Source organism: Saccopteryx leptura, chromosome 2, assembly GCF_036850995.1.
Source record: "Saccopteryx leptura isolate mSacLep1 chromosome 2, mSacLep1_pri_phased_curated, whole genome shotgun sequence".
Classification (NCBI taxonomy): Eukaryota; Metazoa; Chordata; class Mammalia; order Chiroptera; family Emballonuridae; genus Saccopteryx; species Saccopteryx leptura.
The window spans coordinates 12952280-12973996 of record NC_089504.1 but is presented as its reverse complement, the minus strand read 5'-3'; the positions used below and the strand labels follow the sequence as shown (position 1 = coordinate 12973996).

The window sequence follows — 21717 nt, the reverse complement described above, 5'->3', positions numbered from 1 at the left end:
CAATGTATTGGAGATTTTTTGTCAGTTGAAAAGGATATAAATATGAAGAAACAAAATTATCTAGAAATAGAACTAAAAAAATTTTACACAATGTTTTGTCCTCAAAGCTCTAAAGTAATATATTGTACTTCACTCTCCTAAGTACAAAAAAAATTTTTTTTCGTGTATGATGGTTAAGAGTGGGGGCTCTGATCACACAGACACCTTAGCCTGAACACCATAAAGTAGCTAAAACTTGGTAAGTTTTAACTTATGGAAAAGTTACCTATATTATTGCATTAATATAAATATATTACAAATCACATATCTTATATATACAACTATACAGAGGTGTGTGCCATTTTGACTCGGGACTGTAAAATTTTGCGCTGACAAATTTGTATTGTTTATGTCTCCATTTATTAAAAATTAAAATAGTTGAAAAAACACAACTGCATAGTGCCTCTGTAAAGAGGTGTTTGACTCTGGGAATGGAGGCTCATGTGTGAACTTCATCAGGAAAGGTAGGAAAAGCCCTCAGCCTAGTACTCAAATGTCCACCACAGTGTTCAGCATTATTATGAGAGATACTTTGTGGACTACTCTGGCTTTAGAGCTACTTAGGGATCAATGATGCTTAATGGCCACCCACTTCTAGAGTGCCCATGAGTTTACAGCTTCAGGTCAGTGGGACCCAAAATGTTCACAGGAGGAATGTGAGAACTCTCCAGCAATGCCAGCTCAGCCCTGGAGTCTCACGTTACTTTAAGGCATAAAGTAAATCTGATAGCAGTTTTCCGGGGTCATGCTCTATTTCTGTCACAGTGATTCAGTGTGGTGTGGCTATGAACTGGGGTGGAAACTGTCCCTCCATGCCCATCACGATCTAATCTCACAGAAGTGGGGACCTTCTTTTTTTGTTGTTGTTTACTGCCACATCTCAGTCCTCAGTAGAGGTCCAGACAGAGAATCTGTGCTCAATAAATATGGTGAATGCAACAGTGAACGCCCTCTGGACTCTGTAATGAGGTCTCGCACCTGCTTAAATAGTGCGATGTTTTCCTGCAGCCACTCTGGGATAGAGCGAGGATACACATTCCTATAGTTATCATAAATTATTCTGTGTGTGTGTTTAAAAAGAATAGTTTTCCTGGCAAATGACAGCATGAGACATGATGGTCCTTGGTGTCCTTTCCAGGTTGCTGAGAGTACCAAACCTCCTTCCTCCCCAGCAGACGGGGAGCAGCATGGGGCCTGAGAACCAGAGCAGCGTGTCCGAGTTCCTCCTCATGGGGCTCCCCATGTGGCCAGGGCAGCAGCGCGGGTTCTTCACCCTGTTCCTGGGCATGTACCTGACCACGGTGCTGGGCAACCTGCTCATCATCCTGCTCATCAGGCTGGACTCCCGCCTGCACACGCCCATGTACTTCTTCCTCAGCCACTTGGCCTTCTCTGACATTTCTCTGTCATCCGTCACTGTCCCGAAGTTGCTCAAGAACATGTGGACTCAGCAACAATCCATCTCCTATGTGGGATGCATTGCTCAGGTGTATTTTTTCATACTTTTTGTTGGTCTTGACAATTTCCTTCTGGCAGCAATGGCATATGACAGGTATGTAGCCATCTGTCACCCTCTACGCTACACCACCATCATGAGGGAGGGACTGTGTGTGCTGCTTGTGACTGTCTCCTGGATTTTATCTTGTGGGAGTGCCTTGTTAAACACCCTCCTCTTGGTCCGACTGTCCTTCTGTGCCAACAACATCATTAGCCACTTCTTCTGTGACCTCACTGCAGTCCTCAAGTTGAGCTGCTCTGACATCTCCCTCAATGAGCTGATCATCTTCACTGAGGGAGGAATGCTTTTATTCCTGCCTTTGTGTATTATTTTGGGCTCATATGTTCGTATAGGGACCATCATCCTGAGGGTCCCTTCCACTGCGAGGCTCTTTAAAGCCTTTTCCACCTGTGGCTCCCATCTCTTTGTGGTGTCCTTATACTATGGGACACTCGCAGGTGTTTACTTTTTCTCCTCAAGGGATTCCAAAGACATCACTGCTTCGGTCATGTACACGGTAGTTACCCCCATGCTGAACCCCTTCATCTATAGCCTGAGGAACAGAGACATCAAACAGGCCTTGGAAATGTGTGTCAACAGTGTTAACATTTGTAAGTGGCAATCACTAAATCCTCTTATTGCAGTCAGGAGCAAGTGAGATATAGCTTCTAAAATTATTCTATGGTTGTCATCTCCATATAACTTTTTTGAATAGGCATTCTGTTGTCATGTATAAGTGTTATTAATATGTCATCTAGGTCAGTTTGCTTTTTGCCAGCTGGATTGTTACTAATTTTTATTTCTATTTCATATATTGAACTTGTACATCAATTCTTATAAGATATGCAGAACCTTATGCAAAACGTTACAAAATTATAATTGTACTTTAGTCTATTTCTTCTTTGAAATATGTCAATTTTGGCCTTTTCTTTTCTTTTCTTTGTTATTGAGGAGACACTCATTTAGCATCTTGACCTGCTCCTGGTGAACTCTCTCTAACTGGTTCCTTTATGCTGGTTTACACTGGCTTTAAGCTGGTTTGGCACAACTCTTCCCAACTCACATTCAATGACATCGTGTTGGTAGACTGCAATAGACATGGTAAGAATAATTACACTATGAGAATTGTCAGGTGCTAAGAACAGGGTTTTAAGTAAAAGGAGAGAGAGACTTTTTAAGATGTATTTAAGTGCACGTCATTGCATTTATAATTAGGAGATATTTCCAGAAATGGGTCCTAACTTAACATCTCTTGTACTGCTGATATTAGTATTGTTACTTTATATAGCTATATATAGAGAGATACAGATACAAATATAGATACAGAGATATAGATACAGGTAGAGTATAGGTAGTAAGGATGTAAGTTTCCTGTGGTTAGTGTATATATAATATTTTCTACTCCATCACTTTAACTTTTCTATGTCCTTATACTTGTAAACTGTCCATTGTTGGCAGTGTAACATTGGATCTTGCTCTTTTTATGTGGACAATTATTATATTTCTGGGGAATTTTATCTATTAGCATCTTAATGTAATCACAATACATTTGAATTTATACTTTTCATGTAACTATGCTTTTTATTTGCTACATCTGTTTCACATTTATTCTCCCAGGTTTTCCTCTCTTTTGATTAATTAAATATATATTTTTTAATTCCTTTATTAACTTATTAATGACTCATGATAATCTATTATAATTACATTCTGCTTGTGCAAAGAGATTGATTCATACTTTATCTTAAATTATTTATAGTATATTTATATACAAAATGTATAATTTACTATTTTAGCCATAGCAGGTCTACAGTGCAGTGGCATTTGGGATACTCATCACCAATAACTCATTCTAGTAACCAAAGGGAACTCTGTAGAACACCAATGCAATGGAGTGTTTTGCAACTCTAAAAAATAACAACCAAACTGTCTGTAAATCAACACAGAAACATCAGAATACATGGTTCCATGGGGGAAAAGCATTGCTAAACAAATATTTATAGCTTGATACTTTTCATGTAAGAATGAAGGGAAATACAATATACATATGTATGCCTATTGATCAAACAGAGACACAGAAAGAATAAGTCAGAAACTGATGAGATTGTTTAGTTACAGGACACTGGCAGAGAGATGGGGAGATGAGTATAATTGTTTGTAAACTCTGAGCTATGTTCTCCTTTGTTACTAAAAAAAGAATAATGAGGAAACATGGTGAGTAAAGCAAAATAGGACAAAATGAATAAATAAACCTAATTGTATTTCAAATTTATGCCACAGACTAAAAATGAAAATAAAATTGTAACTTAAGTAATTCTTCAACCCAGAGTATAGTCTGTATACTCTCATAACAACAACAACAATAAGCCCTAAAAAAAGAATTTTAAGCTCTAGTTCCTGTGTCATTAACTGTGGTATTGGTTCACCATTCTGAAACAACTCAGCATGTGTGCAAAGATGCAGCAAATAAGCAACCCAGAGGGAGAGGGAGGGAGTCCCACTCCCGGGGAAGGTGCTGTGCACATGGAGAAGGAGGGGCTGGAAAGAACCCTGTGGTGTCCAACGAGAACAGATCTCAATTCATACTCATGGGTTTTTAAATTTATGAATACATGAAAATGTATATGTTCTATGTCAACATCTACACTGTGCCCATCCCCCATTCTTTCTGTCCCACTCCTGACCCACCTCCTGTGGGTAAACATGACTTTAGAATCTTATTTTTAGTTTTTACTTCTTGTGTTTTTCTACTATATATTGCCCTGTTGGCTTTTCTGAGATTATTTAGGATTCGTGAAAGAAATAAACACACCTTAAACTTCAAAACAATAGAAATGAATTATAACACAGAGAACAAAAATCCACAAGTCCATAATGATTGGAATATATAAATATGAAGCAAACAAATAAGGAATAAGGGTCTATTCCTTCTCACAGGAGAATACAACTAATAAACACAGAAGAACAGCTAGAATTAGAAAAATCACCATTTGGCCACCACTATAGCAATAATTTTATCAAATAAGATTCAACAATGGATATTAAATATAATGGGTAAAAATATAATGAAAAAGTAACATAGTATCAAAATATCTACCCCTCAAATCCCTATTAATTACAATCCTAAAATAGTGACTTTAAAAAATCTTAACTTCACAGTAGAGAATTTGTCAGATATACCCTTAGCCAACTGATCAGTGATAAAATCACAAGAATTGAGAAATATTTATATCATATGACTTCTACTAATATGCACTGTGGTTAACAGCTGAAATTTTAAGCCTGAAATACACATATTAATAAAGACACAGATCTTAAGGGTATTGCTTTTAATTTTTGCCCATTGAGTATGATGTTGGCTGTGGGTTTCTCATAGATGGCCTTGATCATGTTGAGGTATGTTCCCTGTATTCCCACTTTGCTGAGAGTTTTGATCATAAATGGGTGCTGGATTTTATCAAATGCTTTTTCTGCATCTATTGAAATTATCATGTGGTTTTTCTCCTTTTTGTTTATGTGATGAATCACATTGATTGATTTACAAATATTGTACCAACCTTGCCTCCCCAGAATAAATCCCACTTGATCATGTTGTACAATTTTGTCCATATATTGTTGGATCTGGTTTGCTAATATTTTGTTGAGGATTTTAGCATCTATATTCATCAGAGATATTGGCCTATAATTTTCTTTCTTTGTGTTGTCTTTGCCTGGTTTTAGAATCAGAATTATGCTTGCCTCATAAAAGGAGCTTTGAAGTCTTCCTTCCTCTTGAATATTATGAAATAGTTTGAGAAGGATAGGAATTAGTTCTTCTTTGAATATTTGGTAGAATTCAGTTGTGAAGCCATCAGGCCCTGGACTTTTCTTTTTGGGAGTTTTTTGATAACTGTTTTGATCTCATTTGGTGTAATCGGTCTCTTTAGGTTTTCTGATTCTTCCACATTGATTTTTGGAAGATTGTATGTTTCAAGGAATTTGCCCATTTCATCTAGGTTGTCTAGTTTTTTGGCATACAGTTCTTTCTTACAATATTTTGTATTTCTGTTGTGTCAGTTGTTATTTCTCCACTCTCATTTCTAATTTTATTTATTTGAGTCCTCTCTCTTTTTTTCTTGGTGAGTCTAGTTAAAAATTCATCGATCTTGTTTACCTTTTCAAAGAACCAGCTCCTAGTTTCATTGATCCTTTGTATTGTTTCTTTAGCCTCTATGTCATTTATTTCTGCTCTGATCTTTATTATTTCCTTCCTTCTACTACATTTGGGCTTTACTTGCTGTTCTTTTTCTAGTTCTTTTAGATGCAGGGTTAAGTTGTTTATTTCAGCTTTTTCTAGCTTCTTAAAGTGTGCCTGTAGTGCTATGAACTTCCCTCTCAGTACTGCTTTTGCTGTGTCCCATAAATTTTGAGTTGTTGTATGCTCATTGTCATTCGTTTCTAGGAATTTTTTTATTTCTTCTTTGATCTCATTCTTAATCTATTCATTATTTCACAATCTGCTATTTAGTTTCCATGTGTTTGAGAATTTTTGAGCTTTTCTGTTATGGTTCATTTCTAGTTTCATGCCGTTGTTATCAGAGAAAGTGCTTGATATGATTTCAATCTTCTTAAATTTGTTGAGACCATTTTTGTGCCTTGACATGTGGTCTATCCTAGAGAATGTACCATGAGCACTTGAAAAGAATGTATATTCTGCTGCTTTAGGGTGAAAGGTTCTGAAGATATCTATTAAATTGAGTTGATCTAGTGTGTCCAATAAGTCTGCTGTTTCTTTGTTAATTTTCTTTCTTGAGGATCTATCTAGTGATGTTAGTGGGGTATTGAGATCCCCTACTAATATAGTATTGCTGTTGATCTCGCCCTTTAAATCCATAAAAGTCTGCTTTATATATTTAGGTGCTCCTATATTAGGTGCATAGATATTTATAATAGTTATATCTTCCTGTTGGATTACTCTCTTTATCATTATATAGTGGCCTTCTTTATCTCTTACTATATCCTTTGATTTAAAGTCCAATTTGTCTGATATAAGTATTGCTACCCCAGCTTTTTTTTCATTTCCATTTGTATGAAATGTTTTTTTCCATCCTTTTACCATCAATCTATGTGTATCTTTTGTTCTGAGGTGTGTCTCTTGTAGACAGCATATGTACGGGCCCTGTTTTCTTATCCACTCAGCTACCCTATGTCTTTTCATTGAATCATTTAATCTATTTACATTTATGGTTATTATTGATATGTAGTTGTTTATTGCCATTTTATTCTTTAAAGCAACATCACTAATCATTAGAGAAATGCAAATTAAAACTACAATGAGATATTACCTCACACCAGCCAGAATGGCACTCATCAACAAAACAACACAGAATTAGTGCTGGCGAGGATGTGGAGTAAAAAGAACCCTCCTGCACTGCTGGTGGGAATGCAGACTGGTGCAGCCACTGTGGAAAACAGTATGGAGATTCCTCAAAGAATTGAAAATCGAACTGCCTTTTGACCCAGCTATCCCACTTTTAGGAATATACCCCAAGAACACCATAGAACAGCTCCAAAAGGAGAAATGCACCCCCATGTTTGTGGAAGCATTGTTCACAATAGTGAAGATTTGGAAACAGCCCAAGTGTGCGTCAGAGGACGAGTGGATTAAAAAGGTTTGGTATAGTCCTGGCCATTTTGCTCAGTGGTAGAGCGTCGGCCTGGTGTGCAGAAGTCCCGGGTTCGATTCCTGGCCAGGGCACATAGGAGAAGCGCCCATCTGCTTCTCCACCCCTCCCCCTCTCCTTCCTCTCTGTCTCTCTCTTCCCTTCCCGCAGCGAGGCTCCACTGGAGCAAAAGATGGCCCGAGCGCTGGGGATGGCTCCTTGGCCTCTGCCCCAGGCACTAGAGTGGCTCTGGTCGTGACAGAGCGATGCCACAGAGGGGCAGAGCATTGCCCCCTGGTGGGCAGAGCGTTGCCCCTGGTGGGCGTGCCGGGTGGATCCCGGTCGGGCGTATGTGGGAGTCTGTCTGACTGTTTATCCCCGTTTCCAGCTTCAGAAAAATACAAAAATTAAAAAATTAAAAAAATAAAAAGGTTTGATACATATATACTATGGAATACTACGCAGCAATAAGAAATGATGACATTGGATCATTTACCATAACATGGATGGACCTTGATAACATTATACCGAGTGAAATAAGTAAATCAGAAAAAACTAAGAACTATATGAATCCATACATAGATGAGACTTAAAAATGAGACTCAGAGACATGAACAAGCATGTGATGGCAATGGGGTAGGGGGGTGGAGGGAGGGGGGATGGGGCGAGGAAGGAGAGAGGGGGTGGGGGAGGGGAGAGGCACAAAGAAAACCAGATAGAAGGTGACAGAAGACAATTTGACTTTGGGTGAGGGGTATACAGCATAATCAAATGTCAAAATAATCTGGAGATGTTTTCTCTCAACATATGTACCCTGATTTATCAATGTCACTGCATTAAATTTAATTTTAAAAATGGAAAAAAAATATAAAGACACAGAGAAAATAAACATAGTAAAATGTTGATTTCAACATTGGCAAGTCAGCCCAGAAATGATTTGCACCATTTTTACAATATTTCGATATCTTTAAAATCATTTAAAAATATTAAAATCATTTAACTCAGATGTAACAATGACTAAGAAGAAAGGAGCGCAGGGCATCAGTGGAATCAGGGACACTGTCCCCTAGGACTCCAGTCCCTCAGGCTCTGGGACACACAGCTCCCCAAAGGGCAGTCAGAAAGTAGCCTGAAGCTTGGGGACTGAGTTTCACTCTCTCATTAGTAATTAAGTGTTTATCTTTGGACTCATCTCCCTGGAGCTGGCTGAGGAGAATGAAGGTCTAGAAGGACCAGGGCCACAGATATTTCTTCTCTGTGTCTGGACCTAAGGCCTCCTGAAGAAACCTGAGGAGTCGGGCAGCAGTCTGCAGCAGAAAGGGTCTGACTCAGCAGTGATGGGCACAGGTCAGAGGGGCTGGGACTCTGCCCTTGGCGATGGGTCTGCCTGTGTGCTAGCGGGTCATGTGGGACTCTGTGTCCATGACTGTGTGTGTCTTTATATATTGTGAATGTTTGTGTACATGCTCTTTGATAGTTGCTGAGTGTGTGCCTGTGTGTGTGTGTTCATGTGTGTGTATTATCTGCATCCATGACCTCAAGTATTTCCTTTGGAGTCCTCCTTCTGGGGCTCCATCAGCTGAGCTATCCAAACTCTAAGCATCTCCCTGTTTCTTAAAACAGACCTGTTATCATTTTCAGGTACCTCTGTGTGACTGAATCACTATGAATTTTTAAATCTTATATTAATTTTTCTAAACATAGAAGGCAAAAATATATCATACACACACACACACACACACACACACACACACACACACACACACCCAGCAATCATGCTGTGTGAAGTTATTCAGCAGAATCATCATCAAATATGGGTGAGATCAGAAAGTTACTGAAGTCCTTTGCCCTCCGTTTCACCATCTATAAAATGGAAAGGACTCTGGTCTGGTGAATCTCCAGAGGCCCAGGTACATGCTTATTGTACAAATGGAACTTGATGTATTTGAAAATATTTTGTCAGTTAAAAAGTATATATATAGATGAGCTTGACCATGCTATGGCGCAGTGGATAGAGCATCAAACTGGGATGCAGAGGACCCAGGTTCGAGACCCCAAGGTCACCAGCTTGAGCGCAGGCTCATCTGGTTTGATCAAAAGCTCACCAGCTGGGACCCAAAGTTGCTGGCTTGAGCAAGGGGTTACTCGGTCTGCTGAAGGCCCACGGTGAAGGCACATATGAGAAAGCAATCAATGAACAACTAAGGTCTCACAACAAAAAATTGACTATTGATGCTTCTCATCTCTCTCCATTCCTGTCTGTCCTTGTCTATCCCTCCCTCTGACTCTCTCTCTCTTCCCTGTAAAAAAAAAAGAAATAACAATTTAAAAAAAAGTATATAAATGAGAAGGAACAAAAGTATCAAGAATGAGGACTAAGAAAATTATGGATAACTTTGTGTCCTCAAAGCTCTAAAATAATGTATTGTACTTGGCTTCCCTAAGCAAGAGAAAGAAAATTTCAGTGTGTGATAGTTAAGAGCGAGGGTTCTATCACTCAGAAATGTTAGACTGAACCTCATCAAGTAGTTAAATTTTGGCAAGTTTTAATTTATAATAAATGGTTATATATTATTATATTAATATATTACATATCACATATATTATAGATACATATGATATATACACACATGTGCCATTCTAACCTGCACTGTACAGTTGTATGCTGACAGAATTTATATTGTTTATGCTTCCATTTCTTAAAAATTAAAATAGTTGAAAGAACACAGGTGCATCGTGTCACTGTGAAGAGGTCTTTAACTCTGGCAATGGAGGCTGATGTGTGAACTTTATCAGGAAACGTAGGTAAAGTCCTCAGCCCAGTACCCAAATGTCCACCAAAGTGTTCAGCATTATTCTGAAAGGGAGTTTGTGGACTACTCTGGCTTTAGAGCTATTCAGGCATCAGTGATTTTTAATGGCCACTCCCAGAATGTCCATGAGTTTACAGATTCAGGTCAGGGGACACAAAATGTTCACAGAACGAGTGTGAGAACTCTCCAGCAATGCCAGTCAGCACCGAGTCTCACGTTACTTTAAGGCACAAACAACTGAAAGCAGTTTTCTGGGTTCATTCTCTACTTCTGTCACAGTGAGTCAGTGTGGTGTGGCTCTGGCCTGGGGAGGAAACTGTCCCTCCATGCCCATCACGATCTAACTTCACAGAAGTGGGGACCTTCTTTTTTTATTGTTGTTGTTTACTGCGACATCTCAGTCCTCAGTAGAGGTCAAGACAGAGAATCTGTGCTCAATAAATATGGTGAATGCAACAGCGAATGACCTCTGTACTCTGTAATGAGGTCTTGCACCTGCTTTAATAGTGTGATGTTTTCCTGGAGCCACTCTGGGATAGAGGGAGGACGCACACTCCTAGAGGTGTCATAAATTATTCTGTGTGTGTTTAAAAAGAATGTATTCTTGGAGAATCACAGCATGAGACATGATGTCTCTGGTCATCCTTTCCAGGTGGCTGAAAGTCCCAAACCTCCTTCCTCCCAGCAGACAGGGAGCAGCATGGGGCCCGAGAACCAGAGCAGCGTGTCCGAGTTCCTCCTCCTGGGGCTCCCCATGCGGCCAGGGCAGCAGCGCGGGTTCTTCACCCTGTTCCTGGGCATGTACCTGACCACGGTGCTGGGCAACCTGCTCATCATCCTGCTCATCAGGCTGGACTCCCGCCTGCACACGCCCATGTACTTCTTCCTCAGCCACTTGGCCTTCTCTGACATTTCTCTGTCATCCGTCACTGTCCCGAAGATGCTCACGAACATGCAGACTCGGCAACAATCCATCTCCTATGTGGGATGCATTGCTCAGGTGTATTTTTTCATACTTTTTGGTGGTCTTGACAATTTCCTTCTGGCAGCGATGGCATATGACAGGTATGTGGCCATCTGTCACCCTCTACACTACACCACCATCATGAAGGAGGGGCTGTGTGTGCTGCTGGTGGCAGTTACCTGGATTTTGTCCTGTGTAAATGCCCTGTTGCACACCCTCCTCTTGGTCCGACTGTCCTTCTGTGCCGACAACACCATTATCCACTTCTTCTGTGATCTCACTGCACTCCTTAATCTGAGCTGCTCTGACATCTCCCTCAATAACCTGGTCATATTCATTGAGGGAGGAATATTTTTATTTCTACCTTTGGGTGTTGTTTTGGGCTCATATGTCCGTATAATGATGATCATCCTGAGGGTCCCCTCAACCAAGAGACTCTTTAAAGCCTTTTCCACCTGTGGCTCCCATCTCTTTGTGGTGTCTTTATACTATGGGACACTTACAAGTGTCGATATTTTCTCCTCTTCATGGGATTCTAAAGACATCATTGCTTCGGTCATGTACACAGTAGTTACCCCCATGCTGAACCCCTTCATCTACAGCCTGAGGAACAGAGATATCAAACAGGCCTTTCAAACCTGTGTCAACAGGGTTAATATCTTTAAATGGCAATCACTAAACCCTCTTACTGCAGTCAGGAGCAAGTGAGACATAGCTCCTGAAATTATTGCATGGTTGACATATCTTTGTAACTGTAATAAAATAAGCATCCTGCATCGGCCTGGCGTGCAGGGGACCAGGGTTCGATTCCCGGCCAGGGCACATAGGAGAAGCGCCCATTTGCTTCTCCACCCCCCCTCCTTCCTCTCTGTCTCTCTCTTCCCCTCCCGCAGCCAAGGCTCCATTGGAGCAAAGATGGCCCGGGCGCTGGGGATGGCTCCTTGGCCTCTGCCCCAGGTGCTAGAGTGGCTCTGGTAGTGGCAGAGCGACGCCCCAGAGGGGCAGAGCATCGCCCCCTGGTGGGCAGAGCGTTGCCCCTGGTGGGCGTGCCGGGTGGATCCCGGTCGGGCGCATGCGGGAGTCTGTCTGACTGTCTCTCCCTGTTTCCAGCTTCAGAAAAATACAAAATAAATAAATAAATAAATAAATAAATAAATAATAAAATAAGCATCCTGTTGTCATGAATAAGTGTTGTTAATTACCACTTGGATTATTAATAATAATATTCCTGATTAATATTATTTCCTTGTTCATTGTCTCCTCTACATTATATCCAAAATCTTAAGCATAACGCTGCACAATTTTAAATGCCGATTTGTCCTTTTTGTTTTGAGATATGTCAGGTTTTGTGTATATTGTGAGGACACACTGATTTAGCATCAAGATATGCTCTTGATGAAACCTGCTTTTTTTTTTCTTCTTCCTTATACTGAATCTTTTATGCTAGCTTACATTGGCTTTAAACTGATTTGATGCAATTCTTCCCAAATCATACTCAACAACATTGTGTTGTTAGACCACAATCAGATATGGTAAGACTAATTACTCTATGAAAATGGGCAGGTGCTACAAAGTGTGGCTTTTTAAAACAGAGAGAAAGAGACTTTTATAAACATATTTGGCAATACACCACTTCATTTTTAATTAGAAGATATTTGTACCAATGGGTCTTACCTAAATACCTCACCAACTTTTGATATTACTATATTACTTTATAGTTGTATATATAGATCTAGATACATAAAGAGATATAGATAGATAGAAATGCTATAATAGTATCAGAAATTATGAAGCATCTTTCTTGAGGTTAATGTTTACATGGTATTCCTTTCTTATCACTTTAATGTTTTGTATGGGTTAATCTTTGTGAGGTATACATTGTTAATCATGTAAAGTTGGATTTTATTGTTTTTATGAAGAACAACCATTAGTATATTTATGGAAAATTTCACCTACTGACATCTAAGGTAATCATAATATATTTGAATTTTATCTTCTATATTACTATGTTTTCTATTATGTACACCAGTTTCACATTTATTCTCTTGTCCTGCTTTTCACTTATTAAATCCATATTTTGTTACTCAAGCCCCTCTCTTTAACTTATTATTATTATTATTAATAGTCACTCATTATTATTATATTTTATAACTCTTTTCTGTGCTCTGTACTCACATTACTTTCTACTTTCTCCTTAATTATTTAAATTGCATTTTAATATTCAAAACATAAAATTTACCATTTTATCCTATTGATGTCTAAAATGCATTGACATGAAGGACCCTCATCACCCATATCTCATTTGACCCCTCTAAAGAACACACTGTAGAACATCAATGTATTTAAGTATATCTCAGATGTTAAAAAATAACAACCAAGGTATCTACGAATCATATGGAGAAATATCAGGTTACCTGGTTAAATGGGAAAAGAGCAAAGTATAAAGGAGCATTTATAACATGCTAATTTTTATGTAAAAATGAAAGAAAAATACAATGCACATATGTCTGCCTATTCCAGCAAACAAAAACAGAGGAAGAATAAACAGACTCTCATAACACTGTTTAACTACAGGAGGTGGGGCAGAAGAATCAGAAGAAGAGTATGATTATTTGTACAGTTTGACTATCTTTTGTTTTGCCACTAAAATACATAGAAAAGGTGGTGAATAGAGCAAGACAGAATAAAACAAAACAAATGAACCTAACTATATTGCAAATTACTACCATGATTAGACTAAAAGGGAAATTGAAATAAGTAACTTAAACAATTCTTGAACCCAGAATCACGTCTTTATACATTCAAAAAACCAAAAAAACAAAAAGAAAGTTTTAAGCTATGATGTGTTATTAACAGTGGTATGATTTCAAGAACAATTAACCATGTGTCCAAAGATTCAGAAAATAGCTAAACAGGGAGGAAAAGGAGTGAGTTCTCCCACAGGAAAGGTGCTGTGCACATGGAGAAGCAGAGGCTTGAAAGAACTCTCTCCTATCAAAGTGGAATTGGAGATATCAGTTTGAACTCATGGATTTAAAAAGGTATAAATAGATAGATCTGTGTATGTTCTATGCCAGCATCTATGCTGTTCCCAGTCATATTCTTTCTGTCCCACTCCCTGTAGGTAAACATTCCTTTAGTTCCTTACTTTCTAGTTTTTATTTCTTGTGTTTCTTTTCTATATATTTCCCAGTTGTCTTCCCTAAGATCATTTAATATCCTTGTAAGTAATGAACACACTTAAAGCTTCAAAATGAATAACAACAGTAATGGATTATAACTCAGAGAATAAGAAGAATCTATGAGTCTATAATGATATAAAAAATTTAAAAAAGCACACAAGTGGGGAGTAAGGGTAAATTCTTTCTTATAAGAGATTACAATTAATAAATATTGTAGACATGATAGAATTAGTAATACCACCATTTGATCACCACATTTGCACTAATTTTGTCATATAAGAATCACCAATGGGTGTTAAATATAGTGGGTGAAATTATAAGAAAATAGTTATGTTTATATAGTTTCAACACATCTACTCAAATGATACCTTTATATTACAAAGTTAAAATAGTAACTTTTAAAATTTTTATTTATAATTTATTGGGATAACATGTTCCCCAAACCATACTTGTTACAAGTATACAATTCGATATCATCCCATCTACAAGCAGCACGTGCACCCCTTGCCCCATGCAGGTCTCTCTCTGCCCCCAACTCCCCACTCTGTACTCCTTCTCTCCCCACCTCCTCACCCCTTTCCCTCAGTCTGTGGCCTCCCTGCTGTCTGTACCCACATGTTATGTGTATATGTTTTCTTAGCTAATCTCTTCCCTTCTTTCATCCTGTCCCCTCACTCCTTCCCTCTGACAACTTTGTATCTGGTCCATATGTCCATGTCTTTTTTCCCACTTTGTCCATCAGTGCATTGTGTTCATTAGATTTCACATATGAGTGGGATCATATGGTATTTAAAATATGGGAAATTTATAGTAGAGAACCAGGCAGACATCACCTTAGCCAACTGATCAAGGATAAAAACACAAGTTATTGAAAAATTAATATCATCAGATCTCCCAGCTGAATATTAGAAAAAGCTTTTGACTGTTTAGGGACTCTTTCATTTGACCCCAGGAAATGGGGTTTGACTGTTAGGCATCTGGATGAAGAGACCTGGGTTCAGGTTGTCAGAGTTCTTTAAATAGCAGAGACCCTCTGGTTGAGCTAGGATCATTCAATTGAGTGTATAGTTCAAAGGAAGAAAGATAGCGACGGAGTAGGTGGATGCTCCAACTGCCACATCTCAGGACCAAATTGGGTTAAAACTTAATTTAAGAACAATCATCCTTAAAAACCAACTTTGGACTTAACTAAGAGGACTCTTTAACCAAGGATCACCAAAGAAGCCACACTGAGACTGATAGGAAGGGCAGAGACATGAAAAGGGCTGCCCCTCTCCCAGGAATGAGCCACAGCTGAGGGTTCAGAGGGACTCTCACTGTGGTGGGGCCACCCTGAAAGTTGTGGGTGCTCAGCCTTAGAGCCCCAGAGCCTAGAAGAGGCACCCAGACAGCATTTAGCTGTGAAAAGAGCTGGGCTTCTGTCTGAGAGAAAGAGACATACCTCTTTGATGCAGATTCCGTTTTGAAGGGCCCACGCAGAAAATCTCATTCACAACCACTTACCTGGGAGTGAGAGCTGACTGTACTGGAGTTTTCAGGAAGACAGTGTAAAGTTGGAGACCCAGGGAGAGACACTGTGAGGGATAACCACCAGAACCCCTGTCTTGAGTCATTCTCCAGTACTGCAGTCGCCATCTTTCCTGGGTAGAGCAATCCCCTCTGAGTGGCATCAGCCTGGGGAAAAGCAACTTCTCCACCCTCAGGAGTCTCTCCAACCCCAGGGAAGGTGACAGGTCATTCTGAGATGACAGGAAACAGGGGGCGCATCAGTGACTCAGTTTTCTGGTGTTGAGACCAGAGCTTCCACACTCACACTCTCCCAAGTCTATGACCCATACTTCCAATTACCAGAGACTCAATTGAAACTGTGGGTGGGAGATCACACCTTTGGGTCTCAGAAGCCACACCCACCAGACTCCTGTTGCCTCACCCTACTGGTCTGTGAAAAAAGTCTGGACAGACTGACACCTAGGACCAAGTGGTGGAGCCACACCCACCACCCTTCTTAATCACTGAATTGCCACTGGCTCTAGACTCCAGCAGAGGTTTTTTCAGTGGCTGAGCCCATCAAGCAGCCAGCAGAGAGGCTGCAGGAGGTGAGACTCAGGGAAACTTGGCCATTTGAGTGGACCAGAGTGGGTAAAAACCAGCCTAGGAGTAAAGCTTGGTATTACCATGTACACCTGGGGCCAGCAGAGGCAGCCACAAACTCTGAATTGCTTGTAGCTCAAAAAAGGTTGCTGAGAACCTGTCACTGGCAGTGTCTCCCACTGGTCTCCATTTGGTTCCTGGTTAGGAGGCCATGTCTGGCACATCCAGGGGCCAGCTGGAGAAAGCATCAGTTCAGGACCTAACAACCCTTGCTAGAGTGGTATCCTACCGAAAATCTCCTCACACCCGGACCAGCTGAGGCAAATTACACTCTCTGTGTTCAGCACTGGCACAGTGGCTCATGTGCATTGGATAGGGTTGAGCTTCATAGTCAGCGGGCCTAGGCACTGGATATTCTGTCCAGCTAGGCTAGATTCCACAGGGAGAAGGGAGAGAGGCTTGGAGCATAGACATTTAAAGTGTGGGTCCTCATGAGTCTATTGTTGGATCTGGTTGAGGGGCTTAGCCACCTCAGGAGGGGCACAGGCAGCCCTAGGAGAGGACTCTCTCAGTCTTCCTCCATGAGATCTGGGTCTCAACAGCTGAAAGAACTTCTGCAAAGGGGACTGTCAGCCACACTCAGTCTGAACTGCTGCTCACCTTGTTGGGGAGAAATAAAATTTGAGTATCCAGCAGTGGCTGAAGGATCAAGCTCTGGAGTAGGGGCCACATTCCCTGTACTGAGCTCCTGACCAAGAGATTCCTGAAGTAGGAGGTCCCACAAACATTGTATTCACAATCTCAGCTGCCCTAACTCACCAAGCATGCAACCTGTAGAAGTGTAGGTTGGGTGAGGCCAATCTGAGCCCACACTACAGTCTTACTATGGAAGACTCTGTGGGAAGACCAGACAGCTGCAAGAGGAGGAGGAGAAGCTGAAATGTGGAAACAAATCTTACAGAGCTTGGGGATTTTACAGAGCTGTTGTCATCTTTAAGTGGGAGGAAGCTGATTCTTATACAAAGGTTGGTTCTTCCCACAACACAGACACAGAAAACACAGACACAAACAGCAAGAAATGCAGTAGCTGCAGGCTGGCAGCCCACAACAGGTTACAAACAACAGTTGACGCTAACCCAAGATGAACTAGAGTCAACACTACTGGTAGTGGGTGGCAGACAGCACCAACCCTAGACTCAACTACCTACACAAGCAGCACACCCAAAGGTGGAAAGACACTAGACACTGTGGAAAATAGATACACCCAACAGGACAGACATTGCACAGTGTGTAATACACATAATCAAGGTTGACCTGTAGAGCCAGGCTGCCTGAAGGGATACTGTACCCATGAAAGTACCAACGGCATTTAATACTCATATACAAAGAGAGGGAAAATAGTACCCTCAAGAAGCATTCTTAGAACAAGGAAAGAAAAGGGCTGGAAGACAGTACCACTGAGCCCATCTTCTTCATAGAGACCACACAAAATATCAAAGTCAGACAGTGCTACCTAATACACAGACAAAATAAGCAGACAGAAAAATGCAACCCAAATAAATCAACAAGGGAAATCCCCAGAAAAAGAACTGAATGAGATAAATTTATATATAATTTATATAATACCAGATGTAGAGTTTAAAACAATGATTTTTAAGGATGCTCAAGGATCTTAGAGCAACAATGGATGGACATAATCAGCACATAAATAAAGAGATAGCAAGCATTAAAAAGGACATTGAAATCATTCAAAAGAACCAGTCAGAAATGACAAATGCAGTATCAGAATGAAGACTGCACTAGAAGGAATTAATAGCAGGCTGGATGAAGAAGAGGATTGAATCAGTGATTTAGAGCAGTGGTTCCCAACCTTTTTTGGTCCACGGACTAATTTTTTTTTGTTTATAAATAAATTTTTATTTTAATGGGGTGACATCAATAAATCAGGGTACATATATTCAAAGAAAACATTTCCAGGTTATCTTGTCATTTAGTTCTGTTGCATACCATCACCCAAAGAGAGATCGTCCTCCGTCACCCTCTATCCAGTTTTCCCTGTACCCCTCCCCCTCCCCCTCCCCTTCTCCCTCCCCCCACCCCCCGTAACCACCACACTCCTATCCATGTCTCTTAGTCTCGCTTTTATGTCCCACCAATGTATGGAATCCTGCAGATCTTGTTTTTTTCTGATTTACTTATTTCACTACACATAATGTTATCAAAATTCCACCATTCTGCTGTAAGTGATCCGATGTCATCATCTCTTCTAGCTGAATAATATACCATGGTGTATATGTGTCCCATCTTCTTTATCCAGTCTTCTATTTTTTTTACAGTGATTAAAAGCCTTTAAGCAAACTCTTGGCCAATACAGCAAGAAACCACAAAGAGCAGTGTCCTTAACATGTTCACCGAGTCCAAGTTGGCCCATCACCATGCCAAATCCCTGAAAAATGCAACCCAACCGCAGTTCAGTCTGTTAGGACCTGTCATAGGGAGCAGGAGTCCAGGAAAAGTCCACATCCAGGCCCTGGCCAGTTGGCTCAGCGGTAGAGAATCGGCCTAGCGTGCGGAGGACCTGGGTTCGATTCCCGGCCAGGGCACACAGGAGAGGCGCCCATTTGCCTCTCCACCCCTCCGCCGCGCTTTCCTCTCTGTCTCTCTCTTCCCCTCCTGCAGCCAAGGCTCCATTGGAGCAAAGATGGCCCGGGCGCTGGGGATGGCTCTGTGGCCTCTGCCTCAGGCGCTGGAGTGGCTCTGGTCGCAAGATGGCGACGCCCAGGATGGGCAGAGCATCGCCCCCTGGTGGGCAGAGCTTCGCCCCTGGTGGGCGTGCCGGGTGGATCCCGGTCGGGCGCATGCGGGAGTCTGTCTGACTGTCTCTCCCTGTTTCCAGCTTCAGAAAAATGAAAAAAAAAAAAAAAAGTCCACATCCAGGAAAAGTCCACATGGCACTGGAATTGTTGTCACCATTCTATACTTTGCAGCTCATATCCAAGTCCCAATGACCGCTGCTTCTAGCTGGGAATGGTTCAGGTAGACTGGAAAAGCCATTTGCAGCATGCATGGATATGGAGCTTCTGTTCTCCTCTGCCTGGAGAGATGAGACCAGGTTGCTTTTCCCTGGAGCTCTGCAACTGTGGCATGGTAAAGAGAACCTTGGGATACACTAAGCTGGGTGGCAAAGGTAGATTCATAAAAAAGTTGGCAAAAGGGGGAAAGAGAGCTCTAAATTAGGAGTAGGTCCCAGCCTGAAATATGAATGAGGCATTGAGGTAGGAGGGATAAAGAAAACACTATATATTAAGCAGAGCAGCAGAAAATAGGACTATCAACACCCACAACAGAGATCTTTGAGGGAAGAATAAAAAATCTGACTATTCAGGCAAAACATAGTTAAGTGGCCCTTGTGCAAGTGAGATCAGTTTACCTGCTTCTTGGAAGAAATACCCTAGGCTCGTCCACAGTGTCGTAGATGGGGCCGAAGGCCCTGGGCACCTTCAGCCTTCAGTGACAAACTCCAGCTTTCTGGGCAAGGTTAGGTCATAGGTGGCTGGAGCAGGGCTGGAAGAGACTGAACCCTCCCTTAGAGGAGCAAGGGGGAAGCCTACCTTCCAATGTCCCTGTTTCCTCACAGCAGAGGCATATAAGCCTGGCAGGTTTTAGCTCAATGACCTTCCTTTCCACTATTGAAGCAGGACCCAGATGGCATCCTATGAGACCCCTTTGGGGCATTGGAGCCTTTAAGGGTGTATCCTAAAAGCTGGTAGTTCCCCTGATCTCTATTGAGCTTTTTCTGCCTCTAGGTATCTTAAAAGCCATGCTCAGAAGATCTCGCTGAGGGGTTTGAGGATCCTCATCTGCCTATATAAATATTTTCCATATATCTAGAGCTATTTGGAAAAAGATAAAACAGTGTTATTAGCTGGATCTAATAAAGAAGGTAGTAGTTTGCAGGCGAAAAACATTTGGTGTCTCCTGTTCATCAGCATTCCAAAGAAATGTAAATTTTTAAAAGTAAAAACCATGATATGGTAGACCCGTAGGAGTTCCAGGATATGACTGCCACCTCTTGAATTTTTTTTAATTGACCTTAAAATGTTTGCTGAGTACACTTTAATAATAATTTAACTTTAAAGATTGTAAGCATGACAAAATACAGTAAATGCTTTTGCTCCATATGCAGGAGCATTTTCAGTTTAGCCAGTTTAGGAAATCCATAATAGAACAATGCATACAGACAATGAGCTATAGCATGCTTAGCAGCCTCTCCTGTTCTGACAGAGGTTACTATAGATCCGGAATATGTATCCACTGTAATGTGGACATACGACTCTTTGCCAAATGAAGGTATATGAGTAACATCCATCTGCCAAAGTTGTCCTGGTAGGGGTCATTGAGGGTTAACTCCAAATGAAGGGGCAGTATAGGACCCATTGGACAGGATTTCCCAATCTGCCATGCTGCTTCCCGAGATAGTTGAAACTGTTTACACCAGGCTGCAGCTTTCTGGTGATGAATAGTATGAGACTGACTTGCTTGGTCTGTCATGGTTGCTCCATAGAATTTTCTTTTGGGTAGCTTGATCAACAAGGGCATTCCTATGCCCTGGCCATTTGGCTCAGTGGTAGAGCATTGGCCTGGTGTGCAGGATTCCTGGGTTCGATTCCCAGTCAGAGCACACAGAAGAAGCACCCATCTACTTCTCCACCGCTCTCCCTCTCCTTCCTCTCTGTCTCTCTCTTCCCCTCCCACAGCCAAGGCTCCACCGGAGCAAAGCCACCCCGGGCACTAATGATGGCCCCATGGCCTCTGCCTCAGGTGCTAGAATGGCTCTGTTTGCAACAGAGCAACACCCCAGATGGGCAGAGCATTCCCCCCTGGTAGGCATGCCAGGTGGATCCCGGTCAGGTGCATGCGGGAGTCTGTCTGACTGCCTCCCCATTTCCATCTTCAGAAAAATACAAAAAATAAGTAAATAAAAGAAAAAATACAACAACAAAAAAAAAAAGAAAAGAAAAGAGAGAGAGAGAGAAAAAAAAGGGCATTCCCTTGTGCTAAAGCTCCAGGGAGCATGGAGTGAGCTTGAGTATGTCCTATGAAACATGGAGCTCTATGTTAACATATAAGTCTTTGAAGAAGGGGGAATTGCTGAAATAATTCATCAGCATTTGTCCCTAAGACAGCTGTCTTTATAGTGGAAACACCATAAGTAAATATTTTCTGTCTGTCTATAGATTAAAGGGGGAATATGGCAAATTCTGAAAAGCCATGATCTTTGTGCCCCTCCCCTCCCCCAAACCCCTCCCTCTCCTCCCCCAACCCTGTAACCCCAACACTGTTGTCCATGTCTCTGAGTCTCATCTTTATGTCCCACCTATGTATGGAATCATATAGTTCTTAGTTTTTTCTGAATTACTTCTTTCGCTCAGTATAATGTTATCAAGGCCCATCCATGTTGTAAAAGATCCTATGTCATCATTTCCTATGG

The 21717-nt window shown here is 41.2% G+C and overlaps 1 protein-coding gene across 1 annotated transcript; it reads left to right on the top strand.

The window, feature by feature from the left end:
- Positions 1-1226: 1226 nt before the first annotated feature.
- On the top strand, positions 1227-11661 carry LOC136391202 (olfactory receptor 1J4-like). The gene is made up of 2 exons (XM_066362726.1): positions 1227-1723; positions 10689-11661. Exons 1-2 carry the CDS (start codon positions 1227-1229, stop codon positions 11659-11661), a joined length of 1470 nt encoding a protein of 489 aa, XP_066218823.1.
- The last annotated feature ends 10056 nt before the right edge of the window (positions 11662-21717 follow it).